We start from the raw sequence: 19,351 nt of genomic DNA on the forward strand, positions 1-19,351 counted from the left end.
ACAATGGATGGAATTTATACTCACAGGCAACCACTTTGGTTGTAACTGATTGTGATGGTTCACTTGGTTCTCCAAAGCCAGCTTTGTTCTCTGCTGTCACCCGGAATTCATACTCCACACCTTCTGTGAGACCCTTCACTTCATATTGAAGCTCAGCAATAGATTTCTTAGATGCCCTGAACCATCTCATGGCCTTCTTCTCTTTCCTCTCAACACAGTAGCCTGTGATGTCAGTTCCTCCATCCTCCACTGGACGTTTCCATGTGACGGTGGCAGAGTGTCCACCAACATTCTCAACCTCTGGCTTGGATGGAGGGCCTGGGGGACCTACAAACAAAATCCCAATATTCACTGTATGTTAACTAAACAACATCATTTTACTATATAATAAAATTAGGAGATATTACATTTATTTTACTTACCAAATCCATCCACCATTTTGACTGCCACAGAGTGGGATGCTTCACCTGCACCATAGTGGTTCACGGCAGAAACACGGAAAACATATTCATTTCCCTGGATCAGCTTGTTCGCCACATGGTGGCAGTCAATCACCTTCTCTTGAAGGATGGTCCAAAGGAGACGGCTGGTCTCCCTCTTCTCAATTGTGTAGTATTTAATGGGAGATCCACCATCTTCATTAGGTGGTGTCCATGATAGAGTGACCTTTTCAGATGAAACTCCAGTCGATTCAATAGGACCAGGACAACCTGGAACATCCAGCACCTTTACTTTAACATTCTCCTCCTTAATGCCAAATGGATTACTGGCTGAAATTGTGTATTCTCCAGAATCATTCCTGCTGGCGTATTTGATGGAGAGAGTAGATGATGATGCCGTGGTCTCAATCTGGCAGATGTCTGAGGGCTTGAAGAACTTGCCACCCTTGGACCACGCTGATGTTGGTTGGGGTTTGCCCATAATGCTTGTTGCAGTGATGACAATGGTTTCACCTGCCCTGACGGTCAGGCCCTCCTTCACATGGGAATCGATAATAATAGTTGGTGACTCTGTTGAAAACCAAAATGATTAATGACTTTATTCAAATGTAATCAAATATTATTTCAAATGAGTAAAATTATAATACAATCTATTTTCCCGAACAACAGTTTTCTATACAACAGCTAATTATAACTGATTTAATATAAATGTTACCGTATTCATCTTTGCACACGAGAGTGTCTGTTTGTTCAGAGGGAGGGCTCAAGGCACCAGCTGCATTCTTCGCCCTGATTCTGAACTCAAACTTGCAGCCTTCTTGTAGCTCTTTCACAGTGAATGCACAGTCCACAATGTTGACGTTATTAGCCTTCATCCAGATCTTTGATGGCAGATCTCGTTTCTCAACAATATAGCCAGTCAGTCTGTGTCCACCGTCATACTCTGGCTCAGTCCATTGAAGCGTTACTGTGCTTCTTGTGATGCTGACAACATCAGGTTTACCTGGAGCATCTGCAACATAGGATTACACCTTATGTAGTAAAGCAATCTGTCACATTTATGTCTTATATTTGTCATGTGTTTTTTTTTTGTTGCTATATTTAGGGAAAATGTTTACCAATTGGATCCAGGGCAACGTGAGACTCAGTCGCTGGGCTTGGTCTCCCAACTCCAGCCAGATTGACTGCCATGACTCTGAATTCATACTCCAGACCTTCAGTCAAGCCTGTGACCTTATAATCCCTCATCATAACAGCACTCTTGCTGGCTCTCTTCCACAGCATACTGTTTCTCTCCTTAAACTCAACATGATATCCTGCAATTACAAACAATAGACGTATTGGTAAGATGGTTGCAAACCCTACCTGATATGATTAAATAATCAAAACAAATACAAAATGTCACTATTTATTGTTGATTATCATCAACATAAATTGTTTAGCTTAATAAGCAACATGTTGCAAATATGTTCAATTGTAATGTACCAGTAATTGGAGATCCTCCAGTCTTCCTTGGGTCAGACCACATCAGTGTTGCAGAGTCATGTCGCATGCTCATCATCTGAGGTGGTGGAGGTGCATCAGGCACATCTATGGAAAAGCAATGACATCACTGTTACAAATTTCCCAATTGCGTCACACTTAAAAGCCACACTACTCTCCAAAACTGACTTACTGAAAGGATGCTTGGCAACAATGGGGTCGGATTTGAGTCCTTCACCAAACCCATATTTGTTTTCTGCACACACTCTGAAGATGTACTCTGTGCCTTCGTGGAGTCCAGTCACCCTCATGGTGTTGGTCTCCACTGAAGAAGATACGGTGACCCACATGTTGGTGACGGAGTCCCTCTTTTCTAGAACATAGTTGGTGATCTCTGATCCACCATCATCCTTAGGTGCACCCCATTTCAAGGTAGCCCCATCAGCAGTGATGTCTTTAAATTTAATTGGTTGTATAGGTATTCCTGGCTTGCCAACCACCCTAACAAAGATGGTAGATTCTCTTGATCCAGCACTATTTCTCAGAGTAATAGTGTATTTAGAGGCATCACTCCTCTGGCAGTCACGGATCAACAGCATTGTGTTTACTGCTGAGGACTCGGCACACACTCTGCCAGTGTCGGTCAGATCTACGTCTTCACCCTTCTTCCAGGATACTTTAGGAGCTGGTTTGCCAATAATGGGAATCTTCAGACGGACTGTACTTCCCTCCTTGGCAATGTAGCATAGATTTGGAAGGGCTTTCAAGTCACATGCAGGTATAACTACAGAACAGAGACAAGGGGGTAAGTGTTATATACAAGATGAAAGCTATGTTTTTAAACCTTTTATTTTTCTACATTTGTGGGTATAAATTATATATAAATGACTTACTGATGACGTCTTTAGCAAGCACATCAAGCTCTTTCTCTGAACCATCTCCAGTTTCATTTACTGCTTTTACTCTGTATTTGTACTCTTTTCCTTCTACAAGGTCCTTGGCACTGTATTGCATGTTTTTAGATCTCATCAGCTCCTTCCAATTGTCATCTCCATTCAACACTTCCAGCACATAGCAGATGATACGGCTGCCGCCATCAGTTAAAGGTTTCTTCCAGCCAATTGTGCAAGAGTCCTTTGTGACCAACACGATCTTAAAGTCCATAACTGGCCCTGGTTGTTCTGAAAGAGGATATATTTATTATTGGATGAATTCTAACTTCATGTACATCCTTGCCAACAGACACGGTCAGAAGTATTATAGAAGTTGCAAGTAATAATGTAAATAATTACATCTATGTAGATTTACTCACCAGAAGCTCTAACTGAATCTGCAGTTTCACATGCCTCTCCAGTACCAAGTTCATTTACTCCTGATACCCTGAAGCAATAAGACCTTCCAGGTTCCAAATCAGCAATTTTGAAGGATGTCTTGGTGCAGTTTGAGGAAACTATGGACCATGCTTTTCTTTCTGCATCACGTTTCTCCACAATGTAACTAGTTACTTCACTTCCTCCATTAATCAGGGGAGCATCCCAAAGGATGGATGCACTGTCCTTGGTGGTCTCTTTAATCATCAGGTTGACTGGTGGTCCAGGGGTATCTTAAGGGGTTCAAAACCAGTTAGTTTAGTGATCTTAAGCAAATTAACATTTCCCTTGCGACACAAGAAAGAAAAAATAACAATATTCTTTATGAATGTAATCTATACTTACCAATAACTTTGACAGTAATTGTGTACATCTTCATCCCACTGCTGCTTTCTAAACTCAGAATGTATTTTCCTGCATCATATCTAGTAACGCTCTCGACAGAGACAAGGGTGTCGTGCTCTGTGGACTTGATGATGATGCCTTGTCTGTCCTTAATGTTGGTGTTCATCTTGGCCCAGATCACCCTTGGGACTGGTCGGCCCTTTATAGTGGCTCTGAGTTTCATGCAGTCTCCGGCACGTAGCTCCAACACCTCCTTTAGCTCTGCACTAAGCTCTGCCTCAGGTGCAACTGCAAGCAAAATACAGATATTTTAGAAACTACACAGGGTGAAAATGCAGGATGGATGTGAAAATTACAAATGTTTTATGCACATTAAGATTAGATAGGAAGAATGTAACAGTTCACATACCACAAATATCCTTAGCAATGTGCTTGTCTGGAACTTCGCATGTCTCACTGAAGCCAGCTTTGTTCACGGCAGACACCCGCAATTGATATTCTGATTTATCAATGAGGGACTGAACCACATAGTTTGTGTCCTGCAGATTCTTTGGCACGTTGCATCTTATCCAGTCTGTGGCATCGGTCCTCTTGCTCTCCACCAGGTAGCCCAGGATGGGACTGCCGCCATCATTGGCTGGCTTTGTCCAGGTCAGACTGATTGTGCTTTGAGTGGTGTCTTTGACCACAGGGGAAACTGGTGGGCCAGGAGGATCTAGGACAACAGAATTTATGTCCGAAAATCAGGATCTGATATTTTTGTATGTAGTTAACTAGTACATAGTTTGGAAACCTTATGGATATTGCTCATAGGCATCTTAAGAGATATATATTTGTTTTATACTCACGGATGGGGTCATGGGCTGAAGTACCACTGGATGGTTCACTGGGTTTTCCAAGGCCAGCTATGTTGAGGGCAATGACACGGAACTCATACTCTGCTCCCTCTGTGAGACCACCAACCTCCAGGGATCTCTCTAGCGTAGCCTTCCTGTTAATTTTTGTCCAATTGACATCTTTAATTTCTTTCTTCTCCACCATGTATCCCAGGATGGTGGACTTTCCATCATTATCAGGTTCCTTCCAGCTTACAGTCATGTGATCTTTAGTGACATTGGTTATGACAGGAGCTTCACATGGGCCGGGCACAGCTGGAAAAAAAAGGCATTCATTTTGTGAGGTAGACTTATTTGTACAATGTTGTACGAACTGCATAGAAATACACACACTGTACAAATTAAATTAAACTGTTCTTACTGAATGGATTCTTAGTAGTCACTGGGTTGGTCAAGATAGGCTCGCCAACTCCGAATGTGTTCTCTGCACGAATGCGGAACTGATACTCATGGGCTTCAATGAGCCTCTCTACAGCAATCTCCAGAACTTCACCCATGACCTTGGAGGAAACCTGAGCCCAGTTGGCTCTGCTTGTCTCACGCTTGTCAACAATGTAGTTTGTTATGGGAGAACCACCATCATTCAGAGGGGCCACCCATGTAACTTTGAGACCAGTTGCAAACACATCACTGAATGTGGCAGATGCTGGTGGACCAGGAACATCTGAAGAAGAAAATACATTTTAAGTTCATCATATTGCATGAAATTGCCAATAATGTTAGCTTAGTTGTTAAAAATTAGGATCATACTTTGTCTTTGATCTTACCCAAAACCTTGATCTCTATATCTCCAGTCTTAGATCCACTAGCATTTTCAGCCAGAATAGTATATATTCCGGTTTGTTCTTTAGTGACTTCAGTGAGTTCCATCTGGAAGAGATGTCTCTTCTGGGTTATCTTCCTTTTTTCAGAAGATTTCAGGGAATCATCATTCTTCTTCCAGGTCACTTTGGGCATGGGCTTTCCAAACACCTCAGCCGCAAGTGTAACATTAGCGCCAGCCTTTACAGTCAGTGGTTTTTGCACGTTCACTGCAAGTTCTATCCTTGGTGGCACTGGAATGATCAGAATCAAAATATGATTTAGGACTTTTAAAGTACACTCCTGTGACCATATTCAGTAAACATAAGTTTTCAGAAGCTTTCTTACCGTTCTCTGCAGACACCAGGACAGGGTCTGTGGGGTCTGATGCTTTGCTCAGGTTGACAGCTGTCTTTGCAGTAACTCTGAACTGATACTGCATGTCCTCCTCCAGTCCAGTTACAGTGTACTCTTCTCTGGGGACATTCTGACTGCTGGTGTTACAGCGAACCCACTTGTCACCAGGTAGCCTCAAGGCCTCAACATAATATCCAAGGATCTTGCTTCCGCCATCATTCTTTGGTCTGGTCCAGACCAAAGTCACAGTGTTTTTGGTGACATCAAGAATGTCTGGTTTGCCTGGTGTATCTGATGAGAAATTAAACAAATGCATATTGTAATAAACATCAGTAGAACAACATGAAAAGTAGTAAAGTATTATGAGTATACCTACCAACTGGTGTTCTTGCAGTGACAAAGTCAGTCTTCTTGCTAGGCTTGCCTTGTCCGGCACGATTTATAGCGGATACTCGGAAAGTGTACTCCAAGCCCTCAATAAGGCCAGCACAGGGATACTCAGTTGTTCTAACAACTGCGTCATTAGCTTTGACCCACAGGAGACTGTTCCTCTCCTTCCGCTCAATGTAGAAGCCAGTGATGGGACTGCCACCATCCGACTCTGGTCTGTCCCAGGCAACAAACATGCAATCCTTGTTTGTTTTGTTGATGCGGCAATTTAGGGGCTCTCCTGGAAGCTCTGTTGACAAGAAATGTGGATTGAAAGTTTTGTCACTTTGATTAGGTAATTCTGTTTCTGCCTTGTCTGCTTTAATGTGTTGTGGATATTTAACCACAACACGCTACTTTTTATAACTTAAAGACGAGGTAAATGCTAAGACATAAAATGGCAACTTCAAAACATTCAGGTGGATGCCTGACATGTTTACGTTTCTGTGATTGTATTGTACCAGAGCAATCGTGAGTAATAAGCACACCAGGTAAAAAATAAAAAATCATGTATTTTCACCATGTCTGTAAACCTACCGAAGGGGAATTTGGCAACCATTCTGTCCGATGTGATGGGGTCAGAGATTCCAAAGCGGTTCTCGGCACGGGCACGGAATAAGTACTCCTTTCCAGGAATGAGCTTGCCCAGCCTGCAGCCGGTTTTTCCACAAGAGGAAACAGCATTGACCCAGTCACCGCGACTCAAATCACACTTCTCAACTACATAGTTGGTGATGTTGCTGCCACCATCCTCCAGAGGTTTGTTCCAAGAAAGTGAGCAGGCATCAGCATCAATGTCACTGATCTCAAATGGTGGCTCAGGTGGGCCAGGGATATCTGAAACAAACATTATTATCATTAGCACTTCTTTTACAATAAAAGTTTGGATATGTTTTTTTAAGTCCAATTATACAAACCTCTGATGATGATTTTCAGGACCTGGTCAACTTTAGCCGAGGTGTTCTCAGCAACAAGGCTGTATTCACCACTGTCATTTCTTGATACATCTTTGATGATGAGCACACAGAGATTCTTAGATTTATGCACGGCGAGACGACTAGATGAAACAACAGGATTGTCTCCCTTCATCCATTTGCAGACTGGTGCAGGTTTGCCAGATACTAGAGCTTCCACTCTGAGTTTAGCGCCTGCTCTTGCACTTACAACATCAGGCATGATAATCTTGGGTTCAACTGAAAATAATAATAATAATATTTTTTTGTTATCACTAATTTCCAGATTCAAGCAAAAAATATAGTGTAGGACAGATGATTTTTTTAATGCAATTATAACTTACGAATCTGCTCCTTGACCTCAAACGCGTCACGGGTTTCGATAGGTAAACTGCATCCCATGACGTTTCTCGCTGCCACTCTGAATCTATATTTTTTGCCCTCCTTTAGGCCACTAATTGAAATGCTAAGGCCTTTAACAACAGTGTATGGTGTCCATACGTCTTCTTGCTCCTCCTCCTCCTCTTCTTCAACAGGAGGTGCCGGAGCTGGAGGAGCAGGCTGCTCTCCTCCCTCTCCCTCGACCTCTACTGGCTGTGGTGGCTCCTTGGGGGGAATCACCTCCAGATAATCAATCACATAACCATCTATCTTGGCACCTCCATCCCTCATTGGTGTCACCCATCCCACAACAGCGCTGTTCTTAGTAATTTCAAGAACATCAATCTTCTGAGGGGAGTCAGGTTTACCTGAGAAAAAATAGATACAATTTAGATAAAGATTCAACGCAATATCAAACCAGTGGATTCTTGAGGGTCAAATGTAAATATACTTACTGACTGGATCTGAGGCCAGATATGAAGTTGGTGAGACTCTGGCTACTCCAGGTCCATATTCATTTACTGCTGTGACCCTGAAGTAATACTCTGTGCCAGAGACCAGATTGCTGATCTTCAAGGTTGTTGCTTCCACATTGCTATTGACTGTTGCCCATGTCTTGCGGTCCATTTCACGCTTTTCAACAATGTAGTGAGTGACCTCACTGCCACCGTTTACTTCAGGTGGAGACCAGGAAAGTTTGCAGGACACCATTGTGATGTCTGTGGCTTCAATACCTATTACAGGCCCTGGGGTGTCTGTTGAAAAGGATCAGGCATACATTTGTCATCTCTATGAACATCATGCTTTAAACAGTAAAAAACGAAAACAGCTTAAACAGTATGGTTAGCAGTCATTGTATTGCAGTGAGGTTTGACTTACCTAGCACTTTGACATTTACAAACACTGCCTTCTCTCCTGCAGTACTCCGTAGTGTCAGAGAGTATTTGCCTGAATCGTCACGGGTACTGTCAGGGATCACTAGGAAGGTCATGGTATCAATGATATCCACATGTCCCTTCCTGACAACATTGTCAATGCCCATCCTCCTCCAAGAGACTTTGGGTGGAGGTCTGCCTCTGATGGTGGCGCACAGCCTAATGGGGCATCCAGCCCTGACAGTCAGGCCGTCCTTCAGACTGGCATCCATGTCGATCTCAGGGGCATCTGTTAGCGAGAATAGGAAGAGTTGTCAAAGGTCAGCAAATATTTGGATTAATGTGATTTTGTGATGAGTATGTAGCAGCATTATATAGAAATGTTTCATAATGGTTTGGCAACACAGAATTGGATGAATTTATGCTTGTTAGAATGTAACTCTCACCGAGAATATCCCTAGGTACTACAGCTCCCTCTAGATCTGCAGGAAGGCTCAGGCCAACCTGGTTTTGTGCAGAGACACGGAACTCATACTCCAGTTTTTCATCAAGACTGGTGACAGTGAATTCGGTCACAATCAGCTGGGCTGCAACGTTGCACCTCTTCCAGCCTTCATCTCCTTTCTTGTTGGCTCCCTTGACTCTTATCTCAACCACATATCCGATAAGTGGAACTCCACCATCAGACACAGGCTTGGTCCAGCTCAGACTGATGGAGGAGCTGGTGCTGTCAACAACCTTCAGGTTGCTTGGAGGGCTTGGAGGTTCTGTAACATAAAGCAACTGAGTATAAGCATTCAATTAATGTCAACTATTGAAATAAAAAATGCTAAATAAAATGTACCGTGTTTTAATAATGTGTTGAATTGGTGATATCCTTACCAACAGAATCCTTGGCAGTAATGGCTCTAGAGGGTTTGCTTGGGTCTCCAACACCGATCTCATTTTCAGCCTTAACTCTATACTGATACTCGTGGTTGAACAACAGATTGGTGACTGCCATTCTTGTTCCAGGTATAAGGTCTTTGCTAACAGGGGTCCATCGAATGGCGTGCTCCTCCTTCTTTTCCAGAAGGTAGCCAATGATTGGCTTTCCGCCATCATTTTCAGGTGCAGCCCACTCAACGGTCATCTGGTCCCTGGATATCTTGGTAACTTCAGGTGCTTCAGGAATCCCAGGCCTACTGAACTGGGTTTTGGCCACAATCGATTCACTTTCCACAGCAGGACCTGCCCCCATCTTATTTTCTGCTCTGACTCTGAATATGTACTCATTTCCTTCAATAAGACGAGTGACTTTGGCTGAATTTGTGATTATAGCATTAGAATGAACAGACCAAACCATTCTCTTTGTTTCACACTTTTCTAAGATGTAGTTATAGATCTCACAGCCACCATCATCTTCTGGGACATCCCAGGCCAGGTGGCATCTATCTATACTGACCCCAGACACTTTCAAGTCTTTAATAGGACCAGGTCTGTCTAGCACATTGACTGTGGCATGAGCACTGCAAGTGCCAGCAGCGTTGGTAGCAGTGATCACATATTTTCCACTATCGGGACGCTTAGAGTTGGTTAACAGGAATTTGGAGAATTCCACACCAGATTCAATCTGAAGCCTTGTGCTTTTGCTGATATCTCCAATGTCTCCATCTCTAGTCCACTTGACATCAGGCTGTGGTTTTCCTTTGACTGTAGCTTCTATAGGGATGGAGTCACCAGCCTTAACAACTAGGGTGCCAATCAGTTTAATTTTGATCTCTGGCTCAACTAGCTGTTCTTTAACTAGAATTTCAGCTGTTGTCACCCAGTTGCTTTCACCTCCCTCATTCTTGGTTTGCACTCTAAATTGGTAAACTTCGTTTTCAATGCATCTATCTGCCATGAAGTAAGTCTCCTTAATGGCACCCTTATGAAGTCTCTCCCAATCATCTGCCTCCTTTGGCTTCTTCTCAACATGGTAACCAATGTTGCGGCTACCACCATCATAGTCTGGCTTCTTCCATTTGAGGAAGACAAATGTCTTGCCAATTTCACTGATGTGCAAGTTCTCTGGATCACCTGGTTTCTCAATGGGATCTACAGCCACTATGGCTGTCTTTGTCTCTATGGGAGGTCCAGCACCAATCTTGTTCTCTGCACTCACACGGAAGAAGTATTCACATCCCTCCGTAAGAGGTGCTTTCATGAGACGCTTTGTGCAGTCATTTGAGACCAAAGTCCAACCTCTTTGGCTAGCCTGACGAGACTCAATGGTGTACTGTGTAATCTCAGTGCCTCCATTATCCTCTGGGTTCTCCCATGACACCATGCCAGAGTCTTTTGTCACATAAGAGACCTTAATATTTTGGCAAGGTCCTGGTGTGTCAAGCACATTCACAATGATTGTGGCCTGGGCTTGGCCGCTGCTGTTCTTAGCCAGGATAGCATACTTTCCGTAGTCCTCTCTGACTGCTTCTGAGATCACAAGCTCAACCAGAGGGAAGTTGTTGTTCATCTCTGTGCGCTTGTCCCTGCCCAGAGCCCTGGCATCCTTGGTCCATGTGATCTCAGGGTCGGGTCTACCCTTAACTCTGGTAGTCAAATTAATGCTCTGGCCTGCTCTTACTGTCAGTAGGTCACGGCAAGCTACATCAACAACGACCACTGGAGGCACCAAAATGTCCTTTGCAATGACAGACTCCTGTATATCTCTAGGCTCACTGTCTCCTATTATGTTGGAGGCTCTGATGCGGAACCTGTATTCCATACCTTCAATCAGACCAGGGGCTCTGTAGGCACCGCCAAGTATGAGGAAATCCTTGTTCATTCTATCCCACTGAGCACTAGTTGATTTCTGACACTCAACAATGTAACCCAGGATGGGACTTCCTCCATCTCTGGTAGGCTTTGTCCACACCAAGTCAACATAGGACTTACTCCAGTCCTTCACCTTGGGGTTGACTGGTGGTCCTGGCTTTGTGATTGGACGAGTGAGCTTCACTGGGTCTGACACAGGAGAGGCCACACTGACCCCAGCAACGTTCTCAGCAAAGATTCTGAACTCGTAGCTGTTGCCTTCAAACAAACCAGATGCTCTGTATCTGAGATCCAGCACGGGCGTTTTGTTTACACGAATCCACTTCCCTGTCATTTCCCTACGCTCAATGACATAGCCACTGACAGGGCTGCCACCATCAACTTCAGGCAGAGTCCATTCCACTGTCACAGCGTTTTCTGTGATGTCTGAGCATGTTGGCTGGCCTGGAGGACCAGGAGGGTCAAACATATGTTTGGCAATAGTGGGAGGACTCTCAAGTTCTGCACCAATACCAATTTTGTTTTCTGCACGGACACGCACAACATATTCACGCCCTTTTTCCAATCTGGGAATCTTGGATTTGGTGCTTGTACTTCCAGAGCTTACAACTGACCATGGCTCCCATGGCTTCTTGATATCCTTCTTCTCAACAATGTAGTTTGTTAGCGGTGTGCCACCGTCATCTTTAGGTGGCCTCCAGTTAATGGCCATATGGTCTGGAGTGACCTCTGTGATGTTTACAGGACCAACAGGGGCACCTGGGACGTCCAGCACAGTGACATGAAGAGCAACAGTCTTGCTTCCTGCTGGGTTGGTCACAGTGAGAATATATTCTCCAGTGTCACCTCTTATGCACGCAGGAATACTGAGGCTTGTTGAGGTATCCTCTGTGTCAATCTTAAACCTGCCCTCTGATACAATTTCGTTTCCATCACTCAGCCACTTAGCAGTGGGAGTTGGAATTCCTTTCATTATTGCTGGCAGAACGACTTTGCTTCCAGACTTGACAATGAGGCCCTCAATAAGCTTCACATCAACTTCAATTGTTGGTGCCACTGAAAATAAAACAAGGAATTAAATGTTAGGCTTTGAGAATTGCATGTATATTCTATAGACAAATTGTTGTTGAGGAATCTGTCTTACATAGTTTCTCCTGACAGGTGATAGGGACAGTAGTGTCTGGACGGCTCACACCAATGGCATTCTGGGACTTCACACGGAACCTGTATGTCTTGCCCTCCACCAGTCCAGTTACATGACAGAGAATGTTGCTGACAGTCTTGAAGTTAACCCAGTCCGTTGTTCCTTCCTCTTGGTGCTCAACAATGAACCCAGTTACCTCACTTCCTCCTGTGCGGTCTGGCCACTCCCATGCAAGCCACACTTCAGTTTTTTCAGCATCAGTGTGATGCAGATTCTTTGGTGGGCCAGGTGGATCTTAAAGTAAAAGAAAACAAATGCAATTACAGCAACAGCTACTGCATTTAGGCAACCAATGTGCCTTTAATATATGAAACTTTCAAATGAATAAGAGAGGCTTACATAAAGGATCGACGGCCTTGATAGGAAGTTTGGTCTCAATGTAAGCACTTCTGCCAAACTGGTTCTCTGCTGCAACACGGAACATGTACTGAATACCCTCCATCAGGTAGAGAGCCATCAGGCTCAACTTCTTTGATGAGGCACAGACCGGCACCCATTTCTCAGCTGCAACATCCTTCTTCTCCACCACGTAGTGGGAGATGACAGCACCTCCATCATCCTCAGGAACCTTCCAGGACAGGTAGGCTGACTCGCTGGTTATCTCAGAGATTGTTAGATCCCTGGGAGGGCCAGGTTTATCTGTATCACAGAGGATTTGGTTAATGGAATATGTTCATTTGTTTGCTGAAATGAATTACACATCTGTTCATGTTTCAACTTTAATTGAGTCTTTTACAGAAAAATGTGACCAACCTAAAACGAGCACGACACAAGTTGCTGTCTTGGATCCAGCTGCATTTTCAACAGTTATGGTGTAGTTTCCAGAGTCAGGACGCACACTCTTGGGTATAAACATCTTACTGCCTGAGGCAGTGACTGCAATAGTGGCATGTGCTGGTGCCTCTCCGTCGTTCTTCTTCCATGAGACAGTGGGGGGCGGCATGCCCTTGATAACAGCACTGAGAGTGATGTCTGTTCCCAGCATGGCAAGGTGGTCACGGGACATGTTGGCATCAAGAAGCAGCTCTGGAGCCTCTGTTGAAAGATAATACCACATTATATTCTTTGTTAACATGATATCGAATGTTTACATTATAAAATGGCTTTGTTTGCATTGAATGAAATCAAGCTATAAAATGTGTCAACAAATTACCCAATCTGTCGTGCACTTTCACTGGTTGACGAACAAAGGCAGGCTCTGAGTTTCCTGCAGCATTGACAGTGAAGATTCTGAAATTGTACTCTTGACCATCAGCCAGGCCTGTCACGACATAGTTGATGTCCGGGCAGGTCTCGGGAGTCTCGTTGGACTTGGCCCATTCTTTTTCACCAACCTTCTGGTACTCCACAAGATAACCAAAGATTTTGCCTTTGCCGTCATGACGAGGCAACTGCCATTTCAAACTGACAGTGTCCTTGGTCTTGTCTATTGCCTCTGGCAGAACAGGAGGGCTAGGAGGAACTGTAATGAGAGGCAATTCAACAATTAACTTCATGCTAAATACTGTCCTATATTATTATGGATAATGACAACTAGCATTATACTGTTTTCTTTTTTTACATGACTAAACACTCACCAATTGGATCTTTGGCAAGGATGGGCTTTGATGGTACACTTGGGTCACCAGTGCCAATCTCATTCTCTGCCATAACTCTAAACTCATATTCACAGCCTTCAATCAGATCCAGCACCCTGAACTGGGTGGCTGGATAGAGCGGATCTCTGGTGGCACGGGACCACCTCTTAGCAGAGGGTTCCTTCTTCTCCAGGATGTAGTTGGTGATGGGCTTGCCACCATCACGAGGCCTGCTCCACAGCACTAAAGCATTATCCTTGTACACTTCTCTTACATTGGGCTGCTCCGGGGCCTCAGGTACTCCTATAGTAAGTGAAGTTAACATCTCAAATTAGAGTTGGTTGGGAGAAAAGTTACAATCATAAGGTGATCAGTTACGTACTGAAGAGATCTTTGGCTCTCATCTCGTCTGAATCCAGTGGATCGCTGATGCCGTACATGTTCTCAGCACAAATTCTCATGATGTACTCTTTACCCTCCACTAGCTTTGGCACTTTGCAAGTGGTCTTGGTGGAGGCGGATGTTACAGTCATCCACATGTCTCTGTTGATGTCTCTCTTTTCTATGATGTAGTTGGAGATTTCAGTTCCGCCACTATCCAGAGGAGGTTTCCAGGAGATCACCATGTATTCTCTGTGAACTTCGTCAAAGATCACTGGACCCACTGGAGGTGTTGGGCGATCTTGAAATGAATGTATAGTAGAATGTTAATTCAGAATTTAAATAATAATTTAGAATAGATGGTTAATATAATTGATTGGATATCTGATTCCATGTTCAAGAATAATACTTACCGACAACAGTCACATTGCAAACGCCTTTTCTTGAGCCAGTGCTGTTCTCAACAAGTACACAGTATCTGCCACTGTGCTCTCTCTTAGCCTTCATGAGGCCCAAACACATGGTGTTCAAGGTGTTCTTGAACATGATGTGATTGTCTGCCTTGAGCTCTTCATCATCTTTGAACCAGATGATAGATGGAGATGGCTTTCCTGTGTAGCGTCCCTGGAGTGCAAAACTCTCACCAACACGAACAACGATCTTATCACGGAAGTCCAGCTCAATGGTTGGGGGCTCTAAAAAGTGAAATACAGAATCAGTGTAAGATCGTTTTTTTGTTTTGTTTTTACAATGGAACAATGTGCAGGTTTATACAGAAAATATGATTATACTCCTACCTAATTCATCCCTGCAGGTGATGGGTTTGGTGCAGAAGGATGGCTTGCTGGGACCGATCTCATTCACAGCCAGGACCCTAAACTCATAAGTGTCACCCTCCCTCAGACCATCATACGTGTATCTTCTCTCCATCAGCTTCTCCTTGGTCAGCCTGGTGTACTTGTCCTTGCCGATCATTCGTGCCTCCAGGATGTACATGGTCACCTCAGCGCCACCATCAAACTTGGGAGGTTTCCAGGTGACACTGATGTAGTCCTTGTGGACAGATGTCACCTCTATTTCCTCTGGGCGTTCCGGTACAGCTGGGGAACACAACCAGGCAATATTATTTGAATGGTTAAAAGTTTAAATAAACAGGTGACAGGTATTGGTGAAGACAGTGATCTAGAGGAATACATTTTTACTTACTGATAGGATCCTTGATTACGATTTCGCACGTAGTCTCAACAAATGGACCAAGTCCAATTGCATTTTCAGCTGCAACCCTGAAGAAATAGGTATTTCCGACCATCAGATTGTGGGCTATAGCAGTGTGCCTGGTGACTGTGTAGGAGAGAGCTGTCCACGCCTTGCGTTCAGCCTCGCGTTTCTCTATGATGTAATTGGTGATGGCGGAGCCACCATCATCCTCAGGGAAGAACCAGTTCAACTTGCAGGAGTCACTGGTAAGATGCTCAGGAGTGAACGGAACACCCACAGGTCCAGGGACGTCTACGGAGGATCATCATCACATACAGTATATCAAAAGATGACATTGGATGATGAAGATGGATTAGAAAAATATATATACAAATATATTTCAATTTTGAAATGCTCACCAAGGACATCAACAATGATGGCTTTCTTCTTTTCACCTCCGTCATTCTTAGCCGTCAGAGTGTAAACTCCCTGGTGTCTCCTTGTACATGGCTTGATGACCAGAGAGGAGCTGATGGCAGTGGTCTCAATTACAGCATCTGGTGGCAGAGCACCATCATCTCTGTTCCATGTGATTGTGGGTGCAGGTTGTCCTGACACATAAGCTATGATGCGAATCACCCCGCCAGCATGAACAACCATCCTGTCCTTCACTGAGGCATCCAGGTCAACCTCAGGAGCAACTGCAGGTAAGACAACCAGGATCGTGTCAAACAAAGAATTGTTTCTATGGATTTTGTTATGATTGTTTGAATGTACTGTATTGGTTTTGAGAGTTGTCTTACTTGTCCTGTCCTTGACCTCAATAACTTCTGGAACTTCACCGGGTTCACTCAGACCTGCAGCATTGATAGCTACCACTCTGAACTTGTATTGTCCATTTGTCTTTAGTCCAGAAACAACAAACTTGGTGCCTCTGACTTCCTTCTCTTTGGCCTAAAATAATAACATTCAACAGAGTGTAAGTTTACAAGTCCAAGAAACAGAGGATGCCATGACGTTGCAGAAAGCAAAACATCACTCACTTTAACCCATGCTTCTGTTCCCTCCTCTTTGTACTCAATGTAGTATCCCATGATTTTGGATCCACCATCCTTCAGAGGTGGAATCCAAACCAGATCTACGGTGGACTTGGTCCAGTCTGTCACCTTGGGTGTTGGAGGTCCAGGGGGAGCTATATTGCAAGACACAAAATATATACAGTGTATACAATTATCAAATTGCAAATTATTAATTACAAATACATTTTACAGTAAACTTAGAAATGTGACAGGGAAAAATACAGCAATGTGCCTTACAGTAAATGACAACACAAATGATGCAATTTGTTTTAAAGTAAATTCTTACAGATGGGGTCTCTAGCAAATATGGGATCCGTTGGTGGACTGGCAAGCCCACATCCGGCTGCATTGATGGCTGACACACGGAATAGGTATTGGGAGCCCTCAATGAGGCCGGTCACGCAGTGGGAGATGCCAAGCGGCATGGGGCGGATGGGGTCACGTGTCACTCTGTTCCAGCGCTTAGAGGTTGTCTCCTTACGCTCCAGCCAATATCCAGTAATGGGACTACCACCGTCCACTTCAGGCTCTTCCCAGTTGATTGTCATAGAGTCCATAGTGACACTGGAGAGGGTTGGCTTCTCACATTGGCCTGGAACAGCTGTACGCAGGATACATACATGAGTCCTTAACTTCAACACAACTTGAACCTCAACACAACTTTTATATCCTTACATGATTACTCAAATTGTATTAGGACATGGTGACTATGAGCTGCACTTACTGTATAAATTCCTGGCTGTCTCTGGTTCACTGTCCAGAGGATCTCCAACTCCGTATTTGTTCTGAGCCATGATGCGGAACACATACTCATGTCCCTCCATTAGACCTTCTACCGTAAAGACACGTTCTTTGGGCTCATTGGTAACTGAAATCCAGGTCTTTCTGTTGGCCACGCGTCGTTCAATTACATAATTCGTCACCTTGGAGCCACCGTCATCCTTAGGTGGAAGCCATGACAGGGTAATCTTTTCAGCACCAATCTCCTCGAACTTGATGGGAGCAGAGGGAGGTCCAGGTCGTCCTGAAATAAGCAAGCAAGCAATAAGTTAGACAATTGAGACTAGAACCAAGGCATAGTCATGGGATCATGGTAATAATTGAGACATTTACCTAAGACATTGAGCCTCATCTCCTTGGAGGCCTTTCCTAGACTGTTGCTGGCAGTGATGGTGTACAGACCAGTGTCTGAGCGTTTGCCCTGCTGAATCAGCAGTGTGCAGCTGTCGTCACACACAATCTTGTTGATGTGCTCATCATACTGCACCTCCACTTTGTCATCAGACTTGTGGGGAGGAGCCTTGAACCAGGTGAGAGTGGGGAAGGGACCACCGCGGATCTTAGCCACAATGGCAATGTCCGCTCCCTGTTCAACCTCCATGAACTCACTCAGTTCAATAGAAGGTGCACCTGTGTGAGAAACAGTTCCATTTAGAGAATGTCGTCAACTTACCGAAAATTGACCTAACCTTGAATGTGGCTGGATTTTGGATGTGATCTTACGTGTTTGGTCTTGGATTAGGACTGGCCCAGCAGTAGAGGAAGGTCTGCTAGAACCGGCTTCGTTTACAGCCTTGACACGGAACTCATACTCATCGCCTTCATTCAGGTCATCCATCTTGAAAGTGGTGGAGTCAATGTCACGCCTGTTGCATTGTCTCCAGGATTCCTTTTGGGCACCACTGGCATCCCAGCAAAGACGTTCAACAGTGTAGTGAGTGACAGGAGCACCACCATCATTCTTGGGTGGCTTCCATGTAAGGGTAGCTGTGCCCTTGGTAACATCGTTAATCTTAACACGAGTTGGAGGCTCTGGGGGATCTGAAAAAAAGAACGTGTTTTACAGGTTTAAATAACAGACATGATCTTAGGCAACATGGTATGAAGTTGACATATCTGATTTATCACTTACTGATAGGGTCTCTGGCTTTGGTTCTTTGGATGGTGTCAATGTAAGGTCCCATTCCAAAGCGGTTTTCTGCCCTGATACGGAAGAAGTACTCTTGTCCCTCAATAAGGTCTGGCACCACAAAGGATTGGCTGCCACATGCAGGGTTAACTTTTGTCCATGCCTTTCCTAACACGGTCTTCTTCTCAATGAAGTAGCTCTTTATCCTCTGTCCACCATCATTATCTGGAGCTTTCCATGTTAGTCTACATGTGCCTCTTGTGATGTCAGTGATCTTCAGGTCTTTAGGTGGACCTGGCAAGTCTGTGAAAAAGAATAGTACAACAATTTACAGAATGCACTTTAAATAAATCTCTTTGCTATCTTGTGCTTTATTTTGTTTATACTTACCAAGGACATTGACCCTGACTTTCATGATCTTATGTCCAGCTACGCTTTCTGCATTGATGATATAGCGTCCAGAATGGTTGAGTTTGCACTCAGGAATGGTTATGACTGAGGTTGTATCAGTAGACTGGATCTAAATTCAGACATTCACAACATAATTCAGTTATTACATCAGATTTTTGGCCATTAAAACATTATGTAGCTTGGAAATGTGAATGCTTCTTACATCTGAATCTATAGGAAGGGTGTGGAGTTCATTCTTCTTCTCTGTCTCTGCTGTTCCATCAAACGTCCACGTCACTTTAGGAGTCGGACGTCCTGTGATGACTGCTGGTATCTTAATCGTAGAGCCAGCCCTACAGGACAGGAGGTCATGGGCGCTGACCTCAAGAGAGATGGTTGGCTCCACTGTGAATACACAAGAATGCCATTAATCACACTGTCCAACTGGCATTTTCTTTAACAAGACATATCTTCATAAATTGATAG

The 19,351-nt window shown here is 44.1% G+C and overlaps 1 protein-coding gene across 1 annotated transcript in view; it reads right to left on the minus strand.

The window, feature by feature from the left end:
* Positions 1–19,351, minus strand: part of LOC134016979 (titin-like) — a 137,283-nt gene that overhangs the window by 43,607 nt on the left and 74,325 nt on the right. Inside the window, exons 142-183 of the mRNA XM_062456225.1 lie at positions 19,089–19,270; positions 18,866–18,995; positions 18,479–18,778; positions 18,070–18,387; positions 17,680–17,976; positions 17,291–17,590; positions 16,853–17,167; positions 16,531–16,679; positions 16,291–16,441; positions 15,907–16,188; positions 15,497–15,799; positions 15,088–15,390; positions 14,704–14,985; positions 14,292–14,591; positions 13,910–14,212; positions 13,486–13,794; positions 13,086–13,367; positions 12,672–12,971; positions 12,273–12,566; positions 9,212–12,184; positions 8,776–9,096; positions 8,334–8,618; positions 7,910–8,209; positions 7,695–7,822; positions 7,418–7,592; positions 7,038–7,313; positions 6,658–6,957; positions 6,068–6,370; positions 5,683–5,982; positions 5,301–5,588; positions 4,895–5,197; positions 4,486–4,788; positions 4,047–4,352; positions 3,638–3,925; positions 3,235–3,525; positions 2,816–3,103; positions 2,116–2,706; positions 1,926–2,030; positions 1,559–1,756; positions 1,156–1,452; positions 423–1,010; positions 25–327 (exon numbers count right to left, since the gene is read on the minus strand). Coding sequence (XP_062312209.1) covers positions 25–327; positions 423–1,010; positions 1,156–1,452; positions 1,559–1,756; positions 1,926–2,030; positions 2,116–2,706; positions 2,816–3,103; positions 3,235–3,525; positions 3,638–3,925; positions 4,047–4,352; positions 4,486–4,788; positions 4,895–5,197; positions 5,301–5,588; positions 5,683–5,982; positions 6,068–6,370; positions 6,658–6,957; positions 7,038–7,313; positions 7,418–7,592; positions 7,695–7,822; positions 7,910–8,209; positions 8,334–8,618; positions 8,776–9,096; positions 9,212–12,184; positions 12,273–12,566; positions 12,672–12,971; positions 13,086–13,367; positions 13,486–13,794; positions 13,910–14,212; positions 14,292–14,591; positions 14,704–14,985; positions 15,088–15,390; positions 15,497–15,799; positions 15,907–16,188; positions 16,291–16,441; positions 16,531–16,679; positions 16,853–17,167; positions 17,291–17,590; positions 17,680–17,976; positions 18,070–18,387; positions 18,479–18,778; positions 18,866–18,995; positions 19,089–19,270 — 14,610 coding nt within the window. The remainder of the gene's footprint in view (positions 1–24; positions 328–422; positions 1,011–1,155; positions 1,453–1,558; positions 1,757–1,925; positions 2,031–2,115; positions 2,707–2,815; positions 3,104–3,234; positions 3,526–3,637; positions 3,926–4,046; positions 4,353–4,485; positions 4,789–4,894; positions 5,198–5,300; positions 5,589–5,682; positions 5,983–6,067; positions 6,371–6,657; positions 6,958–7,037; positions 7,314–7,417; positions 7,593–7,694; positions 7,823–7,909; positions 8,210–8,333; positions 8,619–8,775; positions 9,097–9,211; positions 12,185–12,272; positions 12,567–12,671; positions 12,972–13,085; positions 13,368–13,485; positions 13,795–13,909; positions 14,213–14,291; positions 14,592–14,703; positions 14,986–15,087; positions 15,391–15,496; positions 15,800–15,906; positions 16,189–16,290; positions 16,442–16,530; positions 16,680–16,852; positions 17,168–17,290; positions 17,591–17,679; positions 17,977–18,069; positions 18,388–18,478; positions 18,779–18,865; positions 18,996–19,088; positions 19,271–19,351) is intronic.

The sequence above is a fragment of the Osmerus eperlanus genome, chromosome 3 (genome assembly GCF_963692335.1).
Source record: "Osmerus eperlanus chromosome 3, fOsmEpe2.1, whole genome shotgun sequence".
Classification (NCBI taxonomy): domain Eukaryota; kingdom Metazoa; phylum Chordata; class Actinopteri; order Osmeriformes; family Osmeridae; genus Osmerus; species Osmerus eperlanus.